At 39.0% G+C, this 25,776-nt stretch overlaps 1 protein-coding gene across 1 annotated transcript; it reads left to right on the top strand.

Annotated features, from left to right (window-relative positions):
* The first annotated feature begins 417 nt into the window (after positions 1-417).
* DPY19L3 (dpy-19 like C-mannosyltransferase 3) lies at positions 418-25,386 on the top strand. The gene is made up of 18 exons (XM_015820071.1): positions 418-541; positions 1,228-1,352; positions 4,835-4,925; positions 5,712-5,833; positions 6,612-6,757; positions 8,059-8,182; positions 9,379-9,513; positions 9,790-9,921; positions 11,015-11,116; positions 11,902-11,975; positions 12,089-12,247; positions 13,252-13,374; positions 14,696-14,807; positions 16,126-16,182; positions 17,740-17,822; positions 23,410-23,542; positions 24,304-24,462; positions 24,737-25,386. The coding sequence occupies exons 1-18, from the start codon at positions 439-441 to the stop codon at positions 24,905-24,907; spliced, it is 2,151 nt and encodes a 716-aa protein (XP_015675557.1). The 5' UTR covers positions 418-438; the 3' UTR covers positions 24,908-25,386.
* The last annotated feature ends 390 nt before the right edge of the window (positions 25,387-25,776 follow it).

Here is a 25,776-nt window from a genome sequence, read left to right as displayed (position 1 = left end):
GGAAGGAAGGAAGAAAGAAAGAAAGAAAGAAAGAAAGAAAGAAAGAAAGAAAGAAAGAAAGAAAGAAAGAAAGAAAGAAAGATCAAAATAATTTGCTTTTATTTTATCTTCTTTGTGCCCTGGCTGACAGATCTGAAATCTCAAATGAACTAATGTGTTTGATAATCGTGTTTATTTTTCTAATTTATTTGTGACAGGAATAAGCCAACGAGATGATTAATTGCTCTCCAGGAAAAAAAATATATACTTCTATAGTGTTAATGTTCAAACCCTGCCATTCTCTCTTTACTTCCTGGTAAACATTTTAAAAGGGAGGAGGAAAAGAAAAAGATTGATTGATTGTTAAATGGATGTTTAATTAACACCTTTATTACTTTGTGTTTATAAATATGCATATAGGAACCAGATGAAGTATAATGTGTGAATGTTACTGACATCATGACAAGTGTTAGACAGAGAAGGGGAATAAAAAGCACCAATGTTCCACAAGATTGTCTGTCACAGGAGAAAAACTGGAAACTTAATGAGAAGAACATAGCTGGTAAGTCACAGTTACGTGAAAGAAACACTAAAATAACTTTTGGGTCACTATTTAACATTTTCCCCTTTGATATCCTCCTCTTCTATTTTTAATCTTTTCTGTTTTTGTTACTTTGCATTTTGTCTTTCTTTAAAACTTAATGAAGTTGGTTTGTTGTTTTTTTTAAATTAACTTATAATAAGCATACAGGGTTTCCCAAAAGTCTCAGTGCAGTTTTAAGCTTTTAAAGTTTTAAATTGCACGAAAGCTCTTGGGATACCCTGTATAAACATATTGTTCTCATTGTGCTCTTTTGTCATTATTTTATTATTCTATTATTTTACTTGGTTTTACACTCCTTTCCTTTTGCTCCTTATTATTGTAAGCCCCATGGAGATAGGCAGCAAATGAATGTAACAAAGAAATAAAAAATAAATGACATAAAGGTATTCTGCTTTCACCTCTCCAAATCCAAAGATTTTTTGTAAAAGACAGGCTTGAAAATAACTGAACTCTCCTGATAAAAGATTCATCAAAGAATTTCCAAATGCAAGATGTTGGAGGCTTACATGTTATAAAATAAGTAAAAAATAATAATTAAAATATTAAAGCGTTAAAACTACACAGTTTATAGATGGAACATGGACCATAACTGGAGAAGGCGATTGACTTTGATTCAACCCTTTTAAATTTAAACTTTTAACTAGGTGCAAAACTATGGAAGAAAGTTTCACTTGTCACTGGTGGAATTGTGGGCCTTTCCTTGGGGATACTCACATCGGTTTACATCTCCACGCTCCATGAAAACGATCTGTGGTTTTCAAACATCAAGGTAAGCATCGTCGCTGCATTGTGAAAGTGTTGGCCTGTTCCTATTTTACTGTTCTTCGTCATAAATGTGTTTGCATATGTAATCAACATACTTAGTGCTGTGTTTTGAACGTTTAATAGACCAGGAGCCTGCCCAGTTGAATATTCTCCTTTATGCATGTCACTATGTTCTATGTCAGTGTTTCTCAACTGTGCCAACTTTAAGAAGGGTGGATTTCAGCTCCCAGAATTCCCCAGCCAGCCATGCTGTCTGGGGAATTCTGGGTGTTGAAATCCGCCCTTCTTAAAATTGCCAAGGTTGAGAAACACTGTCTTTTGTGGTTAATAATAATAGTAGTAGTAGTAGTGGTAGTAGTAGTAGTAAAGTTGGAAGGGACCTTGGAGGTCATCTAGTCCAACCCCCTACTCAGGCAGGAAACCCTATACCATTTCGGACAAATGGCTGTCCAGTCTCTTCTTAAAAACCTCCAGTGTTGGAGCATTCACCGCTTCTGGAGGCAAGTTATTCCACTGGTTAATTGTTCTAACTGTCAGGAAGTTTCTCCTTAGTTCTAGGTTGCTTCTCTCCTTGATTAGTTTCCACCCGTTGCTTCTTGTCCTGCCTCCAGGCACTTTGGAAAATAGCTTGACTCCCTCTTCTTTGGGGCAGCCCCTGAGATATTGGAACACTGCTATCATGTCCCCCCTCGTCCTTCTCTTCATTAAACTAGACATACCCAATTCCAGCAACCGTTCCTCATATGTTTTAGCCTCCAGTCCCCTAATCATCTTTGTTGCTCTTCTCTGTACTCTTTCTAAAGTCTCAGCATCTTTTTTACATCGCGGTGACCAAAACTGGTTGAACTTCCTAAAATCCTTAAAGCCAATATGTAGCCTTGAAGCTATTAAATAAGATACAGCTAGATTTAACTCCCTGACTGTAGCCGTTGTGTAGCTGCTGTAATATTTTGTGATACATTAAGACTGTTTTCATCTGGCAAAGTCCTGATAACAGAGCTAAATTGATCTTGCCGCAAATTCAATTGCAATCTCTTTGTTCACCCTTGTGGGATAAATTAGGTCCTGAGAGTGATTGAAAATCTGCCCCCCAAAAGTGAGAATTGTTCCAGCAACTCAGCAGTTTGAACATAACATTCTTCCTACCATGCAACAAACAGCTCATATAGGATAAGAATAGAAATCTCCTATTAATCTTATTAATTATCTATTTACTCCAGATTCAATCCCAAGACACTTAAGGAGCTGCAGTAATTAGCAGCAACACAAGCAATTGAATGATATGTCCACATTTTACATATTGATGCTTATAAAATATATATCTTCTCTTCTATTAATATTAGTGTTACTAGTAAGAAAGAATCTACTTTGTTTACTTACTAGTGTTAATATGGCCAGAATGGATTTTACTATTAAATTGTTATGCTCTGGCCACAATTGATGAGAGTCTAGAAAAAGTAGAAATTGTTACAGAACTGGCAAATAAGGAAAGCAGATGTTAGCTGAGTATAAAACAGATGTAAAACAGTAATGTTTACCTCATAAAGTATGGCATTTGGTAGAATACAGCTGGTACCCAGCTTACAAATTAATTATGTTTGATGCATTCTTGCTAATTGGATCCCTGTCTATGATCAATCTTCCTTCCCCCTCCCCTATTAAACCCAGAATGTTTCAAAAAAAATATGTTAGATGATATTGTACATTATATACATTTTCCCCCCCAAATGCCTAGCAAATGTGGAGACATCAGTCAAATTAACCTACAAGCTTTGTCGCTGATTGAATTTAGGGTAGAATAGTCCTATCCAAACAATGAAAGGTGCTTCAGTCTCCTGCTTCCAAAGATGGTGAGGCCTATCTTCAGGAATTGATTTTTGGCTGGCTGGCTGGGGAATTCTGGGAGTTAAAGTCCATATTCTACCGTATGGAATTGATTTTTTGGCTGTGAATTCAGTCCGCCCTTCTTAAAGTTGCCAAGGTTGGGAAACACTTTCCTTTGTGATTGGACTTGTCACTAAAGTCATTAAAGCAAACATGTAGCCTTGAAGTTTTTAGTGTGGTATAAAATTTGTATCCCCACAAACCACAACAATGGGAGATCACACACCACTGGCCTGAAATATGTCCTTTGTGCCAATTGCAACCTACTCAAATAATTTGTGTCAGTTGCACGCTGATGTCACATTGGATATTAGTCCTTCTCACCCCCATAGATATCCTTGCTAGAAACACGATAAGTCTTGAATATCAGCAAGACAATAAAACAGACAAATACAGCAGATAAAACAGTTTTAAAACAAGCAGAGTCTCTTTAAGTCTTTGCAACTCAGGAGATTAAAAGCTTACCGGCATAAAACCATGTTTCCCTTGTTGCAGAAGACAAGATTATTTTAAATAGAAGGACTCTATCCGATTCAAATTGGGATCAGAAATGGGATGTAATGACAGGATGATGGCTGTAACGTACAAATGACTTTAGAAAAGACAAAAGATCATAGAAAAGATGTTCATAAAATTTCCATTGGGTTCAATCCAGATTAGAGCAAGCTAATTGATTTTGGTGGATTATTCTAAGTGTGTGTAGTTCATCCAACTTTAGTGGGGGTTTCTTTCCCATGTAGGAGTAAGAATTAAAAAAAGAGAGAAAGAAAGAGTCCAGCTACCAATTTTAAATTTAAATTTAGCTCAAGAGTGCTTCTGTTCTTACACATAAGTCTCATCAGTTAAGACATTTTGTTTGTTAGCATAAAATCACAAGAATTACTGCATCCATAGAAATAACATTCAAAAAATAAAGATAGATTAAGGGTTTTCTTTCTTGATTACAGCTTCTAATCTATGTAGTTATATGAAATGTGGATTATAGTTCCTTGCATTTCTCCAGGAATTGATATTTTGGTCAACAGACAAAATTGTCTGGAATTTGTGGACGTTGGTAAGAAGAGCTTTAAGCTTTGCTGTGTCATCAACTCATAAAATGATCTTGATTAATCTTTCAACCTCAATTTCACACTGCTTGAGCTAGGAAAGTTAGTGATCTATGGCCTGGAGTAACTGTATTGAGAAATGAGATAAGTATTACAAACGGCTTTGCCTGTTTAATATATGGGTTGCATCTTGACTTAATCATGCAAAGAATAGAGGCCCCGAAGTCAGTAAGCGTGGATTTAGCCCATACATTAAAAAAGTTGTATTGTATGAATTCTTCTCGATCTTCACTTTAACTCCATTCTACTTAAGACTAAGTTGAAACATTGAGGTCAGACTGAATGGGATAGCTTTGGTTTTAGCGTAGACTTTGCAATATGTCAGATGTAGCTACAGTGGAGATTGTAGGAGGTTCAACAAATCAAGAGTTAAACATGACCTTCGTGTGATGTGTGAACCCTGCTCGAGTGCATTAAACAGGTCAAGGTCAAGCAAAATTAATGGATTCATAGTTTAAGGTTCTTCTTGCATCTCAACTGATTTGCTTCCTCGTAGGAAGTAGAACGGGAGATTTCCTTCAGAACAGAATGCGGCTTGTATTACTCTTATTACAAACAGATGCTGGCAGCTCCATCAATTCAACAAGGTATAGTAGAGTTACTGCTTTCAGTGTTATTTTTCTGCATCAGATGCTGGCTCAGATAGGACTCAGTTGTTCTGTACCTAGAACCCAATTATCCAACACTGCCTTCTACAATAGTCCTTGACTTTTGACCACAATTGAGATTAGAACTTACGTTGTTAAGCAAGGTGGTTCTTAAGTCACACCCAATTTCACAACATTTTTTTGTCGTGACTGTTAAGCGAATCATTGCAGTTCTTAAGCGAATCATACGGTCTTTAAGCAAATTCGGCTTTCCCCATTGAATTTGTAAATCCAGCTCGTAGGCCACATGCCGCCCTGGACAGCTATTAATGCAGCTCCGCAAGATTATAATAAAAAATATTAAAAAAATAAAGGTGGCTTGTTATTTATGCACATAAACTATGTTATATATTTTATATGCGGTGCAAGACAATTCCTCCCCATTCACTGTGGCCCAAGCAAGCCAAAAGGTTGGACACCCATGCTCTAAACCAGGGGTAGGCAACCTTGGCTCTTTTATGACTCATGGACTTCAACTCCCAGAATTCCTGGCTCAGGAATTCTGGGAGTTGAAGTCCACGAGTCCTAAAAGAGCCAAGGTTTCCTACCCCTGCTCTAAACCAAGAAGGTAAAGTCACTTGGTTGAGATGGGCAATTATAGAAAATGAATGAATGAATGAGTCAGGTTTTTTTTCTTTGTAACTTCACTTTAGCAGAAACCTTTAACATTCTCATGGGTTTTTATAGGTGGTGATGTCACGTTTCCCCTTCTTTTTCACGGTGCAGGTTTACACAGCTTGATCTATGACAATAAAACCGAATCCACGAGAACAATTAATATACTTGGAAGGATGAATGTTTATCAAGAAGTATTTCTCAGCATTCTATATACAGTGCTTCATTTGAAAGTAAGTGGTAATGAAAAATTCCTGGCAAATGCTCAGAAAAGTCTCACACACAAACACATACATACACACACACACACACACACACACACACACACACAGGGCCTGAAATATAATTCAGAGCCACTTTGGTGCTGTCGTTAAGACATTGGGCAAGAGACTGGGAGACTGGGAGTTCTACTCCCACCTTAGACACAAAACCAGCAGGGTAATGTTGGGCCTGTCACTCTTTATCAGCCCTCTGAAATCCTGCCAAGCAAACTGCAGGAACCTGTTCATGTAGTTGTCAGGAATCAAGACTGACTCAAAGGTATATTTCTTTTGAGAGTTGATTTGGTATAGTGGTTAAAGTCCTGGATTGGGAATAGGGAAACCTGAGTCCTGCCTTAGGAATGGAAACCGGCTAGGTGACTTTGGGCCAATCATTTTTATCCAACCAAGATTTTGGCTGGCAAAAACCCTCCTCTAAAAATCTTGCCTACAAAAAATGCAAAGATTGATCCTTATAGTCAAGACTGACTTAAAGAAACAAAAAAAAATATATTTGTTTAGATGTAAATATTACTGTGTTCAATGAGGCCAACTGCCCCCCCAAGGTACATGTAGACTTAAAGAATCATAGGAAGTTTTACTTGAACGATGAAGCCATATGTCAAATTTCAAAAGGGCTTCCTAATAAGCAGGATGGGTTTTACAGAAATGCTTTTGGATATGAACAGTTGACATCATGCTCGAAATGAATTGTGACCACTTCACTAATTGATTTATCCTTCTTTTGCAGAAATTTTTAGAACCCGTTTATTTTTACATCTATACACTGTTTAGCCTTCAAGCCGTGTATGTCATTGCCCTGTATGCAACTAGCTGGCTTCTGAGCGGAACGTGGCTTTCGGGTGTATTAGCTGCTGTCTGGTATATAGTCAACAGGTGAGGTTGTCTTCTCCTACCATCATAAAGATTTTTTTCCATGGGGAAAGTTTTACCTGGGAGGATCAGAATGTTTCCATTAGAAGAGCTACCTTGAGGTAAACTAGGTGTGCAAAATGTTTGGATGTATAGAGATTGTGGGAATATAATTCTAGTCTATGATAGTTGGGGCCGATAGTAAGTGGAATGTAACCACAATGGAAGGATCAGCCCTTCAAGACAGATCAGACTAAGAAAGCGTTGTCATGCAAACTAGTGCTAATTTTACGGTAAAGTCGTATTGTAAATAATCTTGAAACTCGGAAGGCACTTCCACCCACCCTCCTTCCTTTATCTTTCTGCAAATTAGGGAAGGACTTGACTGAGATGTTTGTACACATTACATTCTTGCTCTGGACTCAGGTTCCTTTTATCTAACAGATGGTTCTGCCACCTGTCCCTCAAGATCATTTCTTCGGCTCTCCAGAAAGAGTTATAGGTTTTCCATCGTTGCTTGGATCTCTACCATTGCTAAGAATTTGTATGTGAAAAAGACCTTGGGGAAGGAATGGAAGAAATGCTAGGAGAAGGGAAACAGTAACTCTATCCTGGGAAAGTAGAAAGAGTTAGAAAGGCACTCAAAATAATTTCACCTTGATTCTGTTGGGTATAAGGTAGGGCAGAGAGAAACTGTTGCAGGCTTTCAGGATGCTGTTGTTATACCCTGCAGCAATAAAGTAGCATTCCCGGAACGCTTGTAGTATCTGTCTCCTGATCTGGCCTATTTCAAAGGGCTGGCTGGCCTCAGGTTTTGAAAGCATTTTTAGCATATAATGTTTACAAGACACTATGAACTTACAGAAAACCAGTTTGGCATTCTGTAGTGGTTAAGGCATCAGGCTAGAAACTAAGAAATCATCAGTTCTAGCCTCACCTTTGGAATAAAGCCCATGGGTGATCTTGTGCCAGCTACTCTCTCTTAGCCCTAGGAAGCAGCCAATGGCAAACTGCCTCTGAAATCTTGCCAAGAAAACTCTCCAGGCAGTCGCCAGGTGTCAGCATCGACTCGAAGGCAAAAGCAAAACAAAAATGAACATACTACCTAAATCTAGAAATTCCATAATTTCACCAAATTCCTCTCTGTTTGAAACTGACTGCTTAAAAAAAAACCACCTTTTAAACATTCATCTGATTAGCCTGTAGCCTTTTTGCCGTATTTCACAGTAGGCAAAGAATATCCCAAGTATGTTTTAATTTCCCCCCCTGATTGAGGAGTTTCCCCATCTTAACCCAGAACTAACATTTGCTTCTGATTTCCACAGAGTAGATACAACACGAGTGGAATTCACCATCCCGCTAAGAGAAAACTGGGCACTGCCATTCTTTGCCGTCCAACTCGCTGCAATTACTGTCCTTCTCAGACCCCATTTACGACCTGCTCACGAAGTAAGTCTTGGTTTCCCTGTCAAAAAAACCCTATGAAACATGTATTTAATTATTTAATGTATATGCTCTCCTATCCAAAGTGACTCTGGAGGGTTAGAACTAAAAAGCAATTAAAACTTTTGTGCCGTTAGCTCCATACAGAGAGTGGTAAGGACCGCTGAGAAGATCAGAGAAAGCCCGTCTGCCCATTATTCAGGACGCTGATTAAAAGCGCTGCATGCTTAGAGCTCCAGGCATTGTTAGAAACCCCACACACACCCACTTCGTAGTCTGTTTCTGTTGCTCCCCTTTGGGAGGAGGTCTCAAAGTATTTCCATCAGACTACCAGATTCTGCAGCAGTTTTGCACCCTACGCCATCCGTCTGGTAAACTTGCAAGATTCGTTTTTCTCGCCATGTATATGTATACATCCGAACTAGACTGTTGTTGTTTCTCTGGGTCATATATGTGTGTGTATGTGGGTATATGCATAATTATTTATTTGCCATGTTTATGCCACCGTTGGAGGTGGTTACCCTCTGAGAGCTGTATGCAACAAAATCCCATTTAAATGTATGCTGATTAGTGTACATTTAAAGTGACAATAAAGTTATTCTTCTGTTCTATTCGTTTTAGAAAATGGAAAATACATGAAATGTAAGCTCCCAAGCCACCGGTGGTTGCTTTTTTTAAAAAAAATCCTTCTGCTAGCTCTACAAAGGCTACCTCGCCTACGTATCCAATGGGGCACCATCCTCTTGGCAGCCCTTGGCACCACCTAGACCCCTCCCCAGATGGTTATTCAGCCTTATAAACTGGTTTGTTTGCTATAATGTGAGGTATGAGCCTCTCCACTGGATTGCTCAGTGGTATATGTGAACCCTGCTATTTTGTCTTGTTAAAAAAACCCTTTTAAAACCCTGGATTAGTATTAGGAGGAACTGTCCCCATGGAGACACACAACTAGGTTGTTCCAGACTGGGTAACCTGTTTGTTCCTTTACCTTTCTTTTTTTTTAATTTATGGTTTTCTTTAAAACAAAGCTTCTGACCATATGTGCTCTGGTGGATTAAAGAGAGAATATTTTTGTAGATGCTAAGAGTTGGATGGTTTATTGCTATATGGAAAAGTCAAATCTTTTCTCTTTTTTTAGCTATTATGATCTTTCCCAATGTTTTTGTTTTTCATTTAATTGTTTTTCTTCTTGTCTCTTGCAGAAGTTGACGCTTCTAGCCGTGTTTATTGCAACCTTCCTCTTAAGTTTGACTTGGCAATTTAATCAGTTCATCCTGTTGATCCAAGCAATGGCTTTGTTCACCCTCGACTGCCTTGACATGATTCCTGAAGGGAAAGTAAGTTAATTTATTGGATGGGACACTCAATGGTGCAGACTTAAGCCATGCTGAAATAATAAGAGATTCTCGTCTCGCAGTTGGCAGTGCCTGATACTGTCCCACTCTGTACAATATACCACCTGAAAGGGGTAGGGTTATTTAAAAAATAATGGATTTAAACCAGGCTGGATGTAAAGCAAAATGAGTCATGTTAATTTAGTCTCTTTCGTCCAAACATTAATACCAAAAAAAATATAAGCTGTGTCTGGCATCATTTCTCAATCATTTTTGCAGGTTATCTGGCTCTATATCATACAGGTGGGCAGTCTGCTGATGGTTTACATCTTACAGTTCTTTAATCCCATGATAATTGGGTCATTGCTTGTAAGCTTTAATATGTCAGCCTTGTTAGCAGGAAAACTTCAGGTACGTATTCCATTTTTGCTGTACCCAAATAATTAGTTAATATGAAAGCTGTTGTTTACCTGCTTTTCCATCAGTTTTATACTATTTTAAAGGGTAGACAGCAAGCACAAATAAATATTATTTAAACCGCATTTCTTCCCCTTCTCCTCTCTGTCCTTATGGTTTACCATTTTAATTAGAACTCAAATATAACATTTCCATGGATGTTGCTTTCCCTGTCTTTTTCAATTTACTGGTACAGTTAGTCTTTAACTTACAACCACTCCTTTTGTGACTTATGACCGTTGCAACATCCTCCTGGTCATGTGATCAAGATTCAGACTCATACTTATGACCGTTGCAGCATCCCGGGGTCACGCCATGCCCTTTCACCTCCTTCTGCCAAGCAAAGCCAATGGGGGAAGTCCGATTCACTTAACAACCGTGTTCCTAACTTAACAACTGCAGTGATTAGCTTAACCACTGTGGCAAAAAAGGTCGTAAAATGGGGCAAAAGCTCTCTTTAGCACCTGTCTCGCTTAGCAACAGAAATGTTGGGCTCAATTGTGGTCACGAGTCGAGGGCTATCTGCAATCCTCGACTTACGACTGTAACTGGGCCCGGAATCTCAGTCGTTGAATGAAACAGTCGATAAGTAAGATGCTCACGTGACCGCTTTGTTCGGCAATCCTGGCACTTCTGGTGGTGACGTTAAGCAATCTCCCTGGTCGTTAAGTGGAGTAAGCAAGAGAGCTGCCTACGTGCCTAAACCCTCCTAGCAGGGAAGCCCTTCCACTTTCCAACGTTCCTGCAATCCATGGAAGGACTTAAGCTCCCCAGCATCCAGTGGTTCATAAATGCACAGACCAGTGATAAGTGTCACTCTCTTCAGTGCCGTTGCGGTTTTGAACGGCCCCAAAAGATGGCTTGTAAGTCGAGGATTACGTGTATGAAGCTGAAAACGTCCTTTCTTTGACAGCAGTCAATGGTTAATGCAATTCGTACAACTTTTCATTAATGGATATTATTAATTAATAATCCAGCAATACCAAACCATGTAATTTGTATTCTCGCAGATGCGTTTTAAGTACAGTTAACTGCTTGCGTTTTCCAGAACAACTTGAAAACCGGCGGCTTGTTTAGCAGAATTGGGAAACTTCTTCTCCACGTGCTTTTAGTGCTGTGCTTGACATTCCTTATGAATAATTTTATTAAGGTGGGTAAGTTTTTTTCCCATCTATATAGCATCATTTTAAGGTGAACATGGGGTGTTCTTTATAAATAATTTTATTAAGGTGGGTAAGTTTTTACCCATCTATATAGCATCATTCTAAGGTGAACATGAGATGTTTTTTATAAATAATTTTATTAAGGTGGGTTTTTTCCCCATCTATATAGCATCATTTTAAGGTGAACATGGGACGTCCCTTATAAATAATTTTATTAAGGTGGGTAAGTTTTTACCCATCTATTAGCATCATTTTAAGGTGAACATGATATGTTCTTTATAAATAATTTTATTTAAGGTGGGTAAGTTTTTTTCCCATCTATATAGCATCATTTTAAGGTGAACATGGGACGTCCCTTATAAATAATTTTATTAAGGTGGGTAAGTTTTTACCCATCTATTAACATCATTTTAAGGTGAACATGGGAGATTTAAGACTTAGGCACTCAATTATAGAGGACTATTCCTATTTATCTAGAAGAAAACCTCTACAACTCCACAGCTCCAATTTCTCTTCTGGTGGATCCTCCACACTTCTGGAACAGATTTTTGGGTTCAGGGAAATCTAGAAGGAAAGGAAAATCTTTTTCTCTTCTCCTTCTTTAGAGTACTTTTCTCCTAGATTTGAATCATATGGATTACTGCACTGCTGTAAAGAATACTCATGTAATCATTCATGTGTCAGGAAGACAGGAGGAGTGGCAGGAAGAGACTAGTTGTACAGTCCTTTCCAGAGAATATAAATGCTGCATTTTTTTCCCCTTTCTCCATAGAGAATTTTAAATCTAGAATCAGATGAGCACATCTTTAAATTTCTGAAAGCAAAGTTTGGATTCGGAGCAACGAGGTACGGAAACGATTGTTTTCCTAAAGTATTTGCTTAGAAGGAAGATCTTTCCACGCATCAGGTGGAGTCGAGTTCTATTAAATAAATAAACACTTGTCTTCTTATTTCTCTAGAGATTTCGATGCTAACCTGTACCTGTGCGAAGAAGCTTTTGGTCTTTTGCCTTTTAACACGTTCACAAGACTTTCAGATACACTCGTTTTTTACGCTTACGTATTTGTATTGTTGATCACGGCCACAACAGCTGCTGTTGTCTCTTTTCAAAACCTCAGGTGCGTCTGTTTCTAAACTGTTGAGTTTTATTCTGGTTGTGAGGATATTTCTTTTTCCCTCCTGACTAAAAGCAGGAACAGATTTAAAAAAAAACCTTGGCAATATATATATATATATATTGCCACTGATTGGAGATACGTATCTGAAGCATTGTTGCAAAATTACTGGGTTTAGTCTTCCCACCCATGTTTGTGATACACACAGTCACAACTATAACGAAGTCTGCCCATTAAAACCTTAAACTCATGAGAGCAGTAAAGCAGGTCATCCAGATGACTGACCCAGTTTTATGACCTCTTTTGCAGTGGTTGTTAAACGAAGGCCACTGTGGTTAAACGAGCCAGTTCTTCTCTAGGGAGCCATTTTGCCAAAAACTGGAAGTCAGTGCCAGTTTTCACCCAAAATGTTGTAAAAATGTCATACCGCTGTGGGACGCTGCAAACTGCCATCAGTGCAAGCCAGTTGCAAAGCACCTGAATTGCAGTCATGTGACTGGGGCAGAGCAGAACTTCAGAATCAGGCTGTCATAACGTCAAATGGTCATTTAAGCAGCCGGTTGTAAATTGAGGACTATTTGCAGTCCCTGTCTAAAGATACTGCAGTCCCTGAATATCTGTGCTTCTCACTGGATATGAAAAAACATCTACATGTCTTCCAAAGAAACTGGTCAGGTAAATATTTATTTGCACAGCGTTACATACTGCCCCCCTTGTCTGCCAAATTATCTCCTGCAAATTAAAAAAGGGATGCTTCTATATGTTTGACCCTAGTATTGTATTGTGTAAAAGTGAAAAATCTCACACAGCGGAACATTTAGCACACTCAACCCATAGAATCCATTACGGTTGCATTAAAATGCTTTATTGTCTCAATAAAGCGTCGATAAGTAAGAGGATGCTCTGAGCTGCCTACAAATGTCCTCTTTTTAAAAGAACTTTAAAGTCTTCTTGCTGGCCATAGTATAACCAACTTCTTCTTTCCTCCTCCTTCATTTATTACTCAGTGGTCGTGCAACTATCAAACCTGTGGAAAAACAACCCACGTCCACCACCGTGTTCAAGCCTTCCGTGGCTTACCACTTGATCCACACCATTTCATTCGGGCTCCTGGCCTTAAGCACCATGAGGTACATTTCATATAATAATAATAATAATAATAATAATAATAATAATAATAATAATAATAATAATAATAATAATAATAATAATAATAATAATAATAATAATAATAATAATAATAATAATAAAGTTGGAAGGGACCTTGGAGGACATCGAGTCCAACCCCCTGCCCAGGCAGGAACCCTACACCATTTCAGACAAACGGCTGTCCAGTCTCTTCTTAAAAACTTCCAGTGTTGGAGCATTCACCACTTCTGGAGGCAGGTTGTTCCACTGATTAATTGTTCTCACTGTCAGGAAGTTTCTCCTTAGTTCCAGATTGCTTCTCTCCTTGATCAGTTTCCATCCGTTGCTTCTCGTCCTGCCTTCAGGCGCCTTGGAGAATAGCTTGACTCCCTCTTCTTTGGGGCAGCCCCTGAGATACTGGAAGACTGCTATCCTGTCCCCCCTCGTCCTTCTCTTCGTTAAACTAGACCTACCCAATTCCAGCAACCTTTCCTTATATGTTTTAGCCTCCAGTCCCCTAATCATCTTTGTTGCTCTTCTCTGTACTCTTTCTAGAGTCTCAGCATCTTTTTTACATCGTGGTGACCAAAACTGGATGCAGTATTCCAAGTGTGGCCTCATCTAGTGTATCTGTCGTGAAAACCGCAAAAAAAAAAACCCAGTCCATAAAGAAGAAACAAAGAACCAATCAGGCAGACGCTAAGTGATTCTGCTGACCGTTCTCCCTTGTTCATAAGCTGCATAAACTCATGGCATTGTCCTTCTATAAAACCTCTGGCAGATTAAAGGCTGCCCATTTATGCTTTTTTCCTGATGAGCGGTCAGCTGTGGCTTTTTGTAACTGCTGGGAAAGCTGCTTTTAAATAATTTCATGGCCAACGACAGTATAAGAATTTTGTTTCTATTAGAAAACCACTTCTGGATTTTGTGCTTGAGGTGGGGAAAAAAAAAGCCTTGACTTTGGGTTTTGCTGATTGGATAAGTTCGTGGTTATAGAAACGGCTAGGACATACTAAGTATTGTAAAAGTAAAAACAGTTGAGCCTGTGATGTTACTTATTCTGTTGTGCTAAAAGGAGTCAGAAGTCAATGCTTTTCTTTTTGTTTTTTCCCCTTTACCCTCCATTTCTTTCTCTTCCCTTTTTCCCTCTCCCATTTTACCACTATTTTCACTTTCTTTTGCGTGTTACACTTTGATAAGTTTAATTTTAAAAAAAAAGTATGAATTAAAAAAATACAAGAGCTATGTTTCGCTTTCTAGGGGTAAACAGATAATAGAAATAGTTTTTTTTAAATTTTTTTTTTTTTTTTTAAATTCCTGCAGGATGAAATATCTCTGGACTTCCCACGTTTGTATGTTTGCAGCTTCTGGCCTGTGTAGTGGTGATATTTGGGGGCTGCTTTTGAAATGTGTTCATCTTCACACTCCCAAACGGGTTAGAGATTTTTGGTTTATTTAGTTATGTAAGAGATGTATACAAATAGTCCTTGACTTAAAACTGGTCACTTAATGACCAAATTAAAGTTATGACACACATGAAAAAAAATTACTTACAACTCACCTTCAAAGTTATGACTGTTGTACCCATCCTCTGTGGTCACAGGACCACATTTTGGGCACATGGCAGCTGGCTCACATTTATGACCAGTTGCGCCATCCCACGGTCACATGATCACATTTTGCAATGGTTTTTTTTCCATTTTCAAGCAAAAAAGTCACCCATCGGATAGGATGGATTCAGACTTCTGATCACATCATTCGCTTAACTGCAGTGACTTAACTTAATGACTTAACTTACTTGTAAAAAGTGTCGTAAAATTGAGCCCGATCATGTGTAACTCAACTTATAACCACAACAATTTATGACCAAAATTCTATCTTCAATTCTAGTTGGAAATTGAGGATATCTCTATGGACACCCAACTCATAAAGTTGAAATACTGGATGGCATACAATCAAGAAATAAAAAATAAACAGACTAGTACATTTAAAGACAACAGCAAAAATTAATAAGCGATTAAGAACTCAAATTCAAATTACCCCCCTCCATGCAGGAATTTAAATCTTTACATTTTGATCTTCTTATTTCAATAAATTCTGGTTTAGTTTTCGTGGCCTAAGCATATTTATGATATGGGTGGATGAAAATAGATTGAGTACAATTTAATTAGGTATTTGGGAGGGATTGTGTGTTTTATTTCTAACTTTTTTGAGCTCAAAACTCACAAAATATCCTGTTTTCAGTGCAAAACCTCAGCTCTCAATGCTGTTTTTAAGCATTTTAATATATTTTAAAAAGCTTCCAGCACTGCTCAAAATGTCGATTTTCTGCTTCAAATAGCCATTTGCATCGAAGTAGAATGTTTTACAACGTTTAGAACTCAAAATGTCATAATAAAACATTGACACATTCCTAGTACTGTGTTTAGAATGCATTTAGAAGCATACTTCTTTTGAAAATAAATGCTATTTAAGTCCACTAGATGGTGATGTAGTAGAAGCTATGAAAAGCATAAACAACACAATGATTTTCATGAATCGTGACTGCTCAGGTACAGCACAATAAAATTCAGTACAATTCACAAAAACGTAATGCATAGTCTACGCTTAATATTCCTAATAGAAACACTTCCAAAGAAAGTCATTTCTGTGACTTCAAAGTATGCAATATTTGTGTGATAAATTTCTTATGAATTTGGTTTAAATTGGATTTTCTTCTTTCTGTACGTAAAATTGTGCCTTTTTCCTTATAGGTATCTGTGATTAGATATTTAACACCAATCCTCGTACTGCTTTATCTTTGTTACAAGGTAAGATCATTTTTTAGGCTTCTTAAATTTGTTTTTTTTTTTGTCCTTTTCTCAGAATAGAAAACTTTTCTATCAAAGATTTTATCTGTTTGAATTAAAGATAATTCAAGCTTTAATTGACACCTTATTTGCCCTGGTCAGTTCCTTGATTAAATTGTTGTTATATCAACTACCAAGAGGAAAACAGCAGTCCGAGCAAATCTGACAGGGTAAGCCACTACACAGATAATCCTTGACTTACAACAGTTTGTTTAGTGACCATTCAAAATTACAACGGCATTGAAAAAAGTGACTTATGACTGTTTTTCACACTTATGACCCTTGTATCATCCCCATGGTCATGTGATCAAAATTCAGCCGCTTGGCAAATGACTCCTAGTTATGACGGTTGCCGTATCCTGCAGTCATGTGATCCCCTTTTGCGAACCTTCTGATAAGCAAAGTAAGGAACGGTTGCTGGAATTGGGTATGTCTAGTTTAACGAAGAGAAGGACGAGGGGGGACATGATAGCAGTGTTCCAGTATCTCAGGGGCTGCCCCAAAGAAGAGGGAGTCAAGCTATTCTCCAAAGCGCCTGAAGGCAGGACAAGAAGCAACGGGTGGAAACTAATCAAGGAGAGAAGCAACCTAGAACTAAGGAGAAACTTCCTGACAGTGAGAACAATTAACCAGTGGAACAACCTGCCTCCAGAAGCAGTGAATGCTCCAACACTGGAAGTTTTTAAGAAGAGACTGGACAGCCATTTGTCTGAAATGGTGTAGGGTTCCTGCCTGAGCAGGGGGTTGGACTCAATGACCTCCATGGTCCCTTCCAACTTTATTATTATTATTATTATTATTATTATTATTATTATTATTATTATTATTATTATTATTATTATTATTATTATTATTATTACAGCCTTATGACTAACAGCTGTAATGATTCACTTAACAACTGTGGCAAGAAAGTTCGTAAAATGAAGCAACACTCGCTTAACAAATGTCTCACTTACAGGAATTTTGGGATCAATTGTCATAAGTCGACTACCTGTATATAAACAGAGAGAGAAATCCCCACTCCCTTCTAAAATTGATGTTATCTAGTTGGGTAATGTAATGTCTGCAAAAAAACCCAACCAAACTCAGAGAGTACCAAGGACCCCATAAGCAACAAACCTACTCAGCAGCCTCTTCACAACAGGCAAAACAAAAGTTTCAGCTTTACTAATGAAGCCCAAACCATTTACATGCACATCTTGACACAAACACATGCACAAAAGGAGGCAAGGCTTGAATTGTGATACTGTGGCTGCCACCTCAGATGTACACCCATCTTAAGTTGTGCCTTTCACCAATTTCTTGTTCTGAATTTTATCCTGGTCCCATGTTTTTCCTGGTATATGTTTTAAAATGAGAAACCGCCATTGCAGATGGGAGCCACAAACAAAACAGCAGAAACATCTGCTGGGAACTTTGCTGCCCAAGCTTTATAAACAATGGTTTGTACATGCTGAAGAGCTGAGCTCCTTTGGGTGTCTATCGTGATTTATTTTGCTGTGTTTCTTTTCTTCTTAGTTCCTGCCTGGAATAATGGCAGAGCTATCAGAGCTGAGAGAATTCTACGACCCCGATACGGTGGAGCTCATGAACTGGATTAAGTAAGAGGAATTTTATTCTGTTTAAATCACATGCTAGAAAGGGTGAATCAATGTCTTTTGTGACGTTAACTTAAATTTTTAAATTCTAAAAAGCGAGCTAGGTAACTGGGTTTAATATGAGCACTAAGATCAATGCCCAGTGGCATTGGGAAGAGATAAAGACTCTTCTTGAAGCACTTACTTAGACATTTTTCTTCCATCGAACCAGCAGCTGAAATTTCGTCATTTCTTATCCTGGTTTGACAACCTTCAAGACATCCTACACCAGTACGTCTCAACCTCAGTCCCTTGAAGATAAGTGGACTTCAACTCCCAGAATTCCCCCACCAGCTTGCAGTGTTTTCTCAACCTCAGCCACTTGAAGATGGATGAACTTCAACTCCCAGAGCTGGGGGGATTCTGGGAGCTGAAGTCCACCCATCTTCAAGTGTGACTGAAGTTGAGAAACAGTGTCTACACCATTGATGCAATAGCCAAAGTTTGAAATAAGCGAGAAAATAAAAAAAGCATAAACAAACTATTACAAATATTTTACAAAATGGCACACAAATTTAGCATGTCACAGACTGTTCTGTGTGTGTGTGTGTGTGTATGTGCGCGCGCGCGCGCGTATCTTGAGGATCCAGAAGGTATTACCTTGTTATCTTCTTTCTTAAACTATTGTCTTTATCACTCTTAAGACGCTTTGGCTAGTTGGCTAGTATGGGCCCATTCAACATGTCCTCATTGGCGTAGGTCTCCACAGTTGAAAAAATATAGGTAGTCCTCGAATTATGGCAGCCCCCCCCCAAAAAAATATATTACTTACTGTTCCAAAGTTCCAACGGATTTCGGGCGCTTGGCAAGCATAGCCACAATTTATAACATCTTTGCCAAAAGCCGATGTCTACTACTGGTTTTTGGCAAAAAAAAACCAGTTTAGTCTAGTCTAGTGGATAAGACAGCAGGTGGAAACTGGGAGACTGTGAGTTCAAATCCCACCTTAGGCATGAAAGCCAGCTGAGTGACCTTGGGCCAATCACTCTCTCCTCAGCCCAAGTCCTCTTACAAGATTGTTGTGGAGAAAATAGGAAGAGGAAGGAATATTAGATACGCTTGCTGTCATAAGCCATTTATAAAAATAATGGCGGTGAAATAGAAATAAGTAAGTAAAAATACCCCATAGGAAACAATGGGTTCACTTAATGGCAGCAGGGTTCGTTTAATGACTGGGGGGATCACTTTATGCTGGCTGGGGAATTCTGGGAGTTGAAGTCCACAGATCTTAAAGTTGCCAAGGTCGGATACCCCTGATTTAGGTGTTCTCTAGGGATTAGGAGCATAACATTTGTTCTTTTTACTACTTCATTCTAATTTCTCTCTTTCTGGAAATAATAATGAATAGTGTAATTATTCATGAGTAAAGAGGTAATATATGTCACTGACAGCGTCCTGGAAGCCGACTAAAGTGATCTCCATCCCCCTGCTTCCTTATTGACATATCCCCATGATAAATCTTCGCCAGCAGAAGCCTTTAAAACCACTTCTGTATTAAGAGATGCTAAATGTTTGATAAACCTGGTCTCCCGAGTGCAATATGCAGTGTTTTATATATAGATTTAAATATAAACTATACACGGGTCTTTGGGTTCAGCCACAAGCTGGATTTGACAGGTTGTAACGGGCACCACTTTTCAACCCAATTCTAGGCTGGAGAATGCAGAAGTGTGGCTTAGCCTCTTCCTTGTAAATCAGCTTTTTGTTGTGATTTGTTAGGTGGGATTTATGGGCGTGGAGGGGGAACGTTATGCATGGAAGAAGTTAATTACTTTTGCAGAAACAGCAGTTGGCAACCAATTTATGCCTCTTACCTGAAGTTGGGAGTCAGACTTAACAAGATCTCAGTAATTCAGTGGGACAGATAGTTCGAGAGAGAGCCAGCCCATTATAGCAGTAATTCATGATGGTCGTAAAATCTTTTTTTGCCAGCAGTATTAAGGCAGCGGTTGTAAAGTGGCCGCTGTGGTCGTAAAACAAAACAGCTGTGGTCGTAAAGCGAACCCATGGTTCCCAACAACGGGGGGGGGGCATTTTGCTAAAACCAGGAAGTAAGTGGTGGCTTATAAAACATGATCAGGTGACTTTACAGACATTGCAAATGGCCGTAAATGAAGCCATGTTGCCAAGCGCTAAGAGTTCAGTCATGTGATCACAGAATGATCCAGGCCATGGGAACTTTATAACCGGGTTTAAGTAGCGTCCATGTAGATCTGTCATGACTTTGAACAGTCATTAATCGACCCGATTGTAAGTTGAGGACTACCAGTATTTCATACAATCCTTTTGAACAGCTTGCCTTCAGAAGTTGTAGGTGCTTTATCACTGGAAGTTTTTAGGAAGAGAATGGACAGCCACTTGTCCGAAATGGTATAGGGTCTCCTGCTCGAGCCATGGGTTGGACTAGAAGATCTCCAAGGTCCCATTCCAGCTCTATTCTGATTAATATAAGTTCCAGTCAGACTTTGCCTTGTCTCATTCAGCATTTCTGTACACAATCCTTTTGACTTTCAATGTGCAGTTTTTTCTATCTTTCCAGCTGTGTTTTTCCTTTTTTTTTTTTTAATCAAAAGCTTAAGCTTCTTAAAAAATATATATTCGGTATGTCCTGGCTAAGCTGCATATACAGCATATTTTGTTCTTTCAAGCCCCATCAGGAAACATTCCATCTATGTCAAGGTAATGCCAAATTTAGGAGAATTTAGGATCGCAGTTACCTGCATTTGTAACACTGGCGATTGAAGTTTGCCAGATGTTCACAGAAATACTGACTTCTTTCCTCTAATTTTGAAATGAATCTTTATTTTTGCCAAGATCAAACGGAAGGGAAAGCTCCGTCTTTTCCCCCAAATTCCTGTAATTCCCATTGAAGCTTTCTCTTTCAACTGAGCTCTTTTGCAATAATCCTATAATACTGGAAAGCCTAGATAAAGCCGAGGTTCCCATTTTATACTATAGTGCACTCCGCTTACCCCATTAGTTTAACAGTAATTAACTTGTTGAAGCTTGGAGCTTCCAAAATAAATGAGATTATTTGTTCAAAATGCCATCAGGTCTGCTTGGAGTGACATTTAAATTACATAATGTAAATCAGTTTGACCTCTGAGTCCTTGTCATTATTTAGTGACATTTCTTGCAGAATAAATTGCGTGAGGGTTGAGCAGCCTGGATATGAAGCTTGGCAGAAACCTATAAAAACAAATTATCCTTTCATTTTATACATCATTTATCCAGACATTTGTAAAAATTGCTTCGTCTTTCTGTAATGGGAAACTGCCGTTTGGTCGTTTGAAGCACATTAGCTGAGGAAGACTCCAGTTGAGCATTCAAGGGGCTGCCTCAGGGAGAAAGATCTGAGGAGAGGGAGGCAACGTCTGTCAGGAATGCTTGATCTGATTTCCCCTCCCCCCCCTTTAGCGGCCATCGTGCCTTGAGGCAATTTTATTTATTGGATTATTTCTATCCCTCCTCTACTTAACGATCACAATCGAGCCCAACATTTCCATTGCTAAGTGAGACAGTTGTGAAGTGAAATTTTGCCCCATTTTGTGACCTTTCTTGCTGCGGTTGTGAAGTGAATCACTGCATTGTTAAGCTAGTAACACAGTTGTTAAGTGAATCGGGCTTCCCCATTGACTTTGCTTGTCAGAAGGTCGCCAAAGGGGATCACGTGACCCCCCCGGGACGCTGCAGCCGTCATAAATATGAGTCGGTTGCCAAGGGTCTGAATTTTGATCACGTGACCATGAAGATGCTGCAATGGTTCTAAGTGTGAAAAACAGTCATAAGTCACTTTTTTTAATTGCTGTTGTATCTTCAGATGAATAAACTGTTGTAAGTCGAGGACTGCCTGTATTAATTTTAGAAATAACTCAAGGAGGCAAACGTAATAATAATAATAATAACAACAACAACAACAACAACTGCTTCCATCCTGCGACGATATCTGTAATACCATCAAACATCCACATCTGCCTATCCCAGGTCCTGGGTAAGGACTCGATAGGTAGACAAAATGCCAAATCCAGTCTGAACATCTGGCTGACTGTGCGATGATTAATAATAATAATAATAATAATAATAATAATAATAATAATAATAATAATAATAAAGTTGGAAGGGACCGTGGAGGTCCAACGCACTTTCCCGCTCCTTCTTTCTCCATAACAATCACCCTGTGAGGTTGAGCTGGGCTAAGAGAGAGTGACTGGTCAAAAGTCAGCAGCTGGCTTTCATGGCTAAGGTGGGACTTGAACTCATGGTCTCTTTCTAGCCTGGTGCCTTAACCACTAGACCACACTGGTTCTCTATTGCTCCACTGCTTCTAGTACAGGTACTTACTTACGACCGCAGTTGACTTACTTACAACCACAATTGACTTACAGCCACAATTGGTGGCTAAGCAAGAGAGTGGCTAACTGAGTCGCACCTGATTTTACTACCTTTCTGCCTCAGTTGTTAAGTGAATCACACAATCGTTAAACAAATTCAGCTTCCCCCCGTTGACTTTCCTTGTCAGAATCTGACCGGGAAGGTTTCGAATGGCAGACCCCAGAATGCTGCAATCATCATTAGATACATCCCAGTTGCCAAGTGCCTGAATTTTTATTACTTGATTGTGGGGCTGCTGTGACCGTTATAAGTGTGAGGAATAGTTGTACATCCCTTTTTTCAGTGCCACGATAACTTCAAATGGCCACGGAACGAGTGGATGTAAATCAATGACTTAACCACAGTTGTTCATAGCAAATTCGTACATCAGGAAGTTCCAAAGCGAAATGAAAAGGAATTCTTCAAGAGAGGTGTTTTTGTTGTGTGTGTGTGTGTGTTTTTAAAAAACGTGTATCCTTGAAACATCTGCTGAGCCAGATGACTGGCAGCACATATGTGGATGTATGCTTCATTTTACTGTGCCTGGTTATTTGGCAAGATTATCCTTCGGGAATTACCCCAGATCAGACAGAATTTTGCAAGGACTTCTCTCTTATTTTTTCTACGTGCAAAAAAGCTTGGATAAGACAAAATGTCGAACAGATGGCCAGGTGCTATGTCGTCTGTCTTTCAAGTGCATTTTTTTTCCTTGAAGGAAGAACACGAAGACAAAACAATAGCCCTTTTCATTGATATTCATTTATATAAGAATCTCTCTCTCCTGCTTCTCTATAGATTTCCAGACCAAACTGAATTTAATTAACGGTCGTAGAAGTGACATCATGAGATCTGATCATTGCAAGTGAACACTGATTTTATTTTATTTTTTTAATCATTTGATTTTTGCCTGAAAAACTTGCCAGCTCTTGCTGTAAGCTATCTAGTGACCTGAATTTCCTTGAACCAACTTGGGAAGTAGGCGTAAAACCTTCTGGATTCTGCAGGTTTCATGTCTCTTTCATGATTGCAGGTTTTGTAGGCTGTACTGGTGAAGACAATAGTGAGCCCAAAATGTAATGTTACACCATTATCCACTCCTGGACCGTAAGCTGGTAAAAGTAGCAGGGAACAGAATAGTATCAATGTGCCCTTCGTGAAGTAAATCTCAATATTCCTTCAGGTCCAACACTCCAGAAAAAGCAGTAATTGCAGGAAGTATGCAACTCTTAGCCGGGGTTAAACTTTGCACTGGAAGGATTTTAACAAACCATCCCCACTATGAAGATAAGAGTCTGCGAGAAAGAACAAAAGAGGTAAGAGGATCTGATTTTCTCCAGCTAGGTTGGCCTTGATTTTAGCAATGGTGCATAAGGTTTTTTTTTTTTCTCTCCTCCCTCAAATTAAACAAATATCACACACATGCATATCCTTTCTTTCATGTTCATTGTGATGAAAACAAATTGTATAATACAAAAGTTGTTAACACTAGTACGTTGACCAGGGTGTTAGAAACATTTGGGTCCCTAAAATCCAGAGTCAATACAATCGGAGGCTTTTTCTAAAACTGATGAAGCATTGGCTTCTTTTTTATATTCTTTGCCTTTTTTTTTTCAATTATCCAGCATGCATCCGCAATAATGTCCCATCTTCCTTGGCTTTTTCTGAAGCCACCTTGAACATCGGGCATTGCTTTTTTTTTCCCATGTAGGGCTATAATCTGGATTGGCTGATCCTAAACAGTATTTTTCTAGCAAGTGATATTAAGGCTATTGATCAGGGGTGGATAGTTAATTTTCCCATGAGGCCATACGAGAAATTGGGACTGTTGGGGAGAGTCGACGCCCTGCCCCCCAGCCAACGACGCTGTGCCGTTGTCCCGCCCTCTGCAATGCCACTTTGCCCCCTCCGCTGACGCCACATCGATGCCCCGATCCCATAAGACTGTTGTGACTAATCATCATGGCTGATCTCTGTGTGTGTGTGTATAGCTTGTTCCTTTCCTTTAACCCTCCTTCATTCCCACATTTAATTAATTAATAAGGCAATTAAATCCAATTCATTCACTCATTTGCAGGTTTATCAGGTGTATGCCAAAAGATCGCCTGAAGACGTTCATAGGGTCCTCAGATCTTTTGGCACTGACTTTGTGATCTTGGAGGACAGCATTTGTTATGAAAGAAGGCATAACAGAGGTTGTCGGTTGCGCGACCTTTTGGACATTGCCAACGGCCACGTAAGTCTTTCTCAAAACCGGTTTTCAGGCCCAAGGAACCAAGAACGACAGGGAGAAATATCTCAGAGTATTTTCTTTATTGTTGCTCGCCTGTAGACAGGAATGTTGCCAGACTAAAGCACTTAATTATTAGATATACTCAGTGAATTCTAGTCTCTTTCTCTCTCTCTCTCTCTCTCTCCCTCCCTCTCTCCCTCTCTCCCTCTACCAATAAATAAAATAAAAATAAAGCAGTTTCAAAATAGTTAAAACAGCCTTGCATTTTCCATTACAGGTGATGGATGGTCCTGGAGAAAACGATCCCCATCTAAAACCTTCAGCGTTCCCTCGCTTCTGTGAGGAAATCAAAAGAAATCTGCCCTCGTACACAATGTATTTCACTAAAGTCTTTCACAACAAAACATTCCATGTTTACAAACTGGCTCAACATCAAAACATCACATAGCTTTGCTACAGCAGTAGCAGAAAGTGTTGGTTTATAAAAATGGCTCGGTTTTTTTTTTTAAAGGTGAAATTGTTTTACATCAACTGAAAGTGTTTAGTTTTTTAATTACTCTGACAATTCAAGAACGTTCACTTTTATAACATTTTACTCACCCCATCATGTATGTAGATTATCAAAAACTAGTTGGCAAGGGGCTGCCGATACACACAGAACGGAGATCATGAAAAGCAAATATTTCATAAGTTCTATCTCAATATTCTATGATTTTTATAAAAGGTCTAAAGATAGGGGAAAGGTCTTTTATGCCATCCATTACTCCCATGCACCCATACATCCCATGCACCAAGGGTCTCTGGGGGGTCTTCTCTTCCCATTTAGTCTGTCAGAGTTTGGTATAATCATGGGCCTTATAAGTTGGAAATAAGGTTCCCTATCCTTGTTAAGGACTGAGAATAGGACTGGACTATTTAGAGCAGTGTTTCTCAAACTTGGCAACTTTTAAGATATGTAGACTTCAACTCCCAGAATTCCGCTGGCTGACTGGGGAATTCTGGGAGTTGAAGTCCGCATGTTTTAAAGTTGGCATGGTTGGGAAAGACTATTATAGAGGAAAGTTCATTTCTCAACTCTCAGTTCCTTGGTCTTCAGTATCAGCTGTAGATTGGTCCATTTTCATCAAAGTTTTAGTAGGGGAGGTGTTATTAACAATTAAGCTCCTGATCCGGCAAAAAAATTTCAGGGACACCCAAGTGCTTGTGGTCACTGCATTCCTACCCACTTTCTGTGGCTCTTGAAACCATTGTTACTACCAAGGCTTTTTATACAGTATTTCAATTCTATTAGTAGCAATTTGCTTTCTTTCCTTCCAT

The sequence above is a fragment of the Protobothrops mucrosquamatus genome, unplaced genomic scaffold, assembly GCF_001527695.2.
Source record: "Protobothrops mucrosquamatus isolate PMUCROS unplaced genomic scaffold, P.Mucros_1.0 scaffold1051, whole genome shotgun sequence".
Taxonomy (NCBI): domain Eukaryota; kingdom Metazoa; phylum Chordata; class Lepidosauria; order Squamata; family Viperidae; genus Protobothrops; species Protobothrops mucrosquamatus.
The sequence above is the reverse complement of the archived record's forward strand: the minus strand, read 5'-3'. Positions and strand labels throughout refer to the sequence as shown.

What these genes read in the sequence shown, in the direction of transcription:
- DPY19L3 (XM_015820071.1), top strand. Translation starts at nt 439, where the DNA reads ATGACAAGTGTTAGACAGAGAAGGGGAATAAAAAGCACCAATGTTCCA. An exon ending in GTCTGGTATATAGTCAACAG is followed by an intron (nt 6,758 to 8,058) that starts GTGAGGTTGTCT and finishes TGATTTCCACAG; the next exon opens with AGTAGATACAACACGAGTGG. An exon ending in ACATGATTCCTGAAGGGAAA is followed by an intron (nt 9,514 to 9,789) that starts GTAAGTTAATTT and finishes TCATTTTTGCAG; the next exon opens with GTTATCTGGCTCTATATCAT.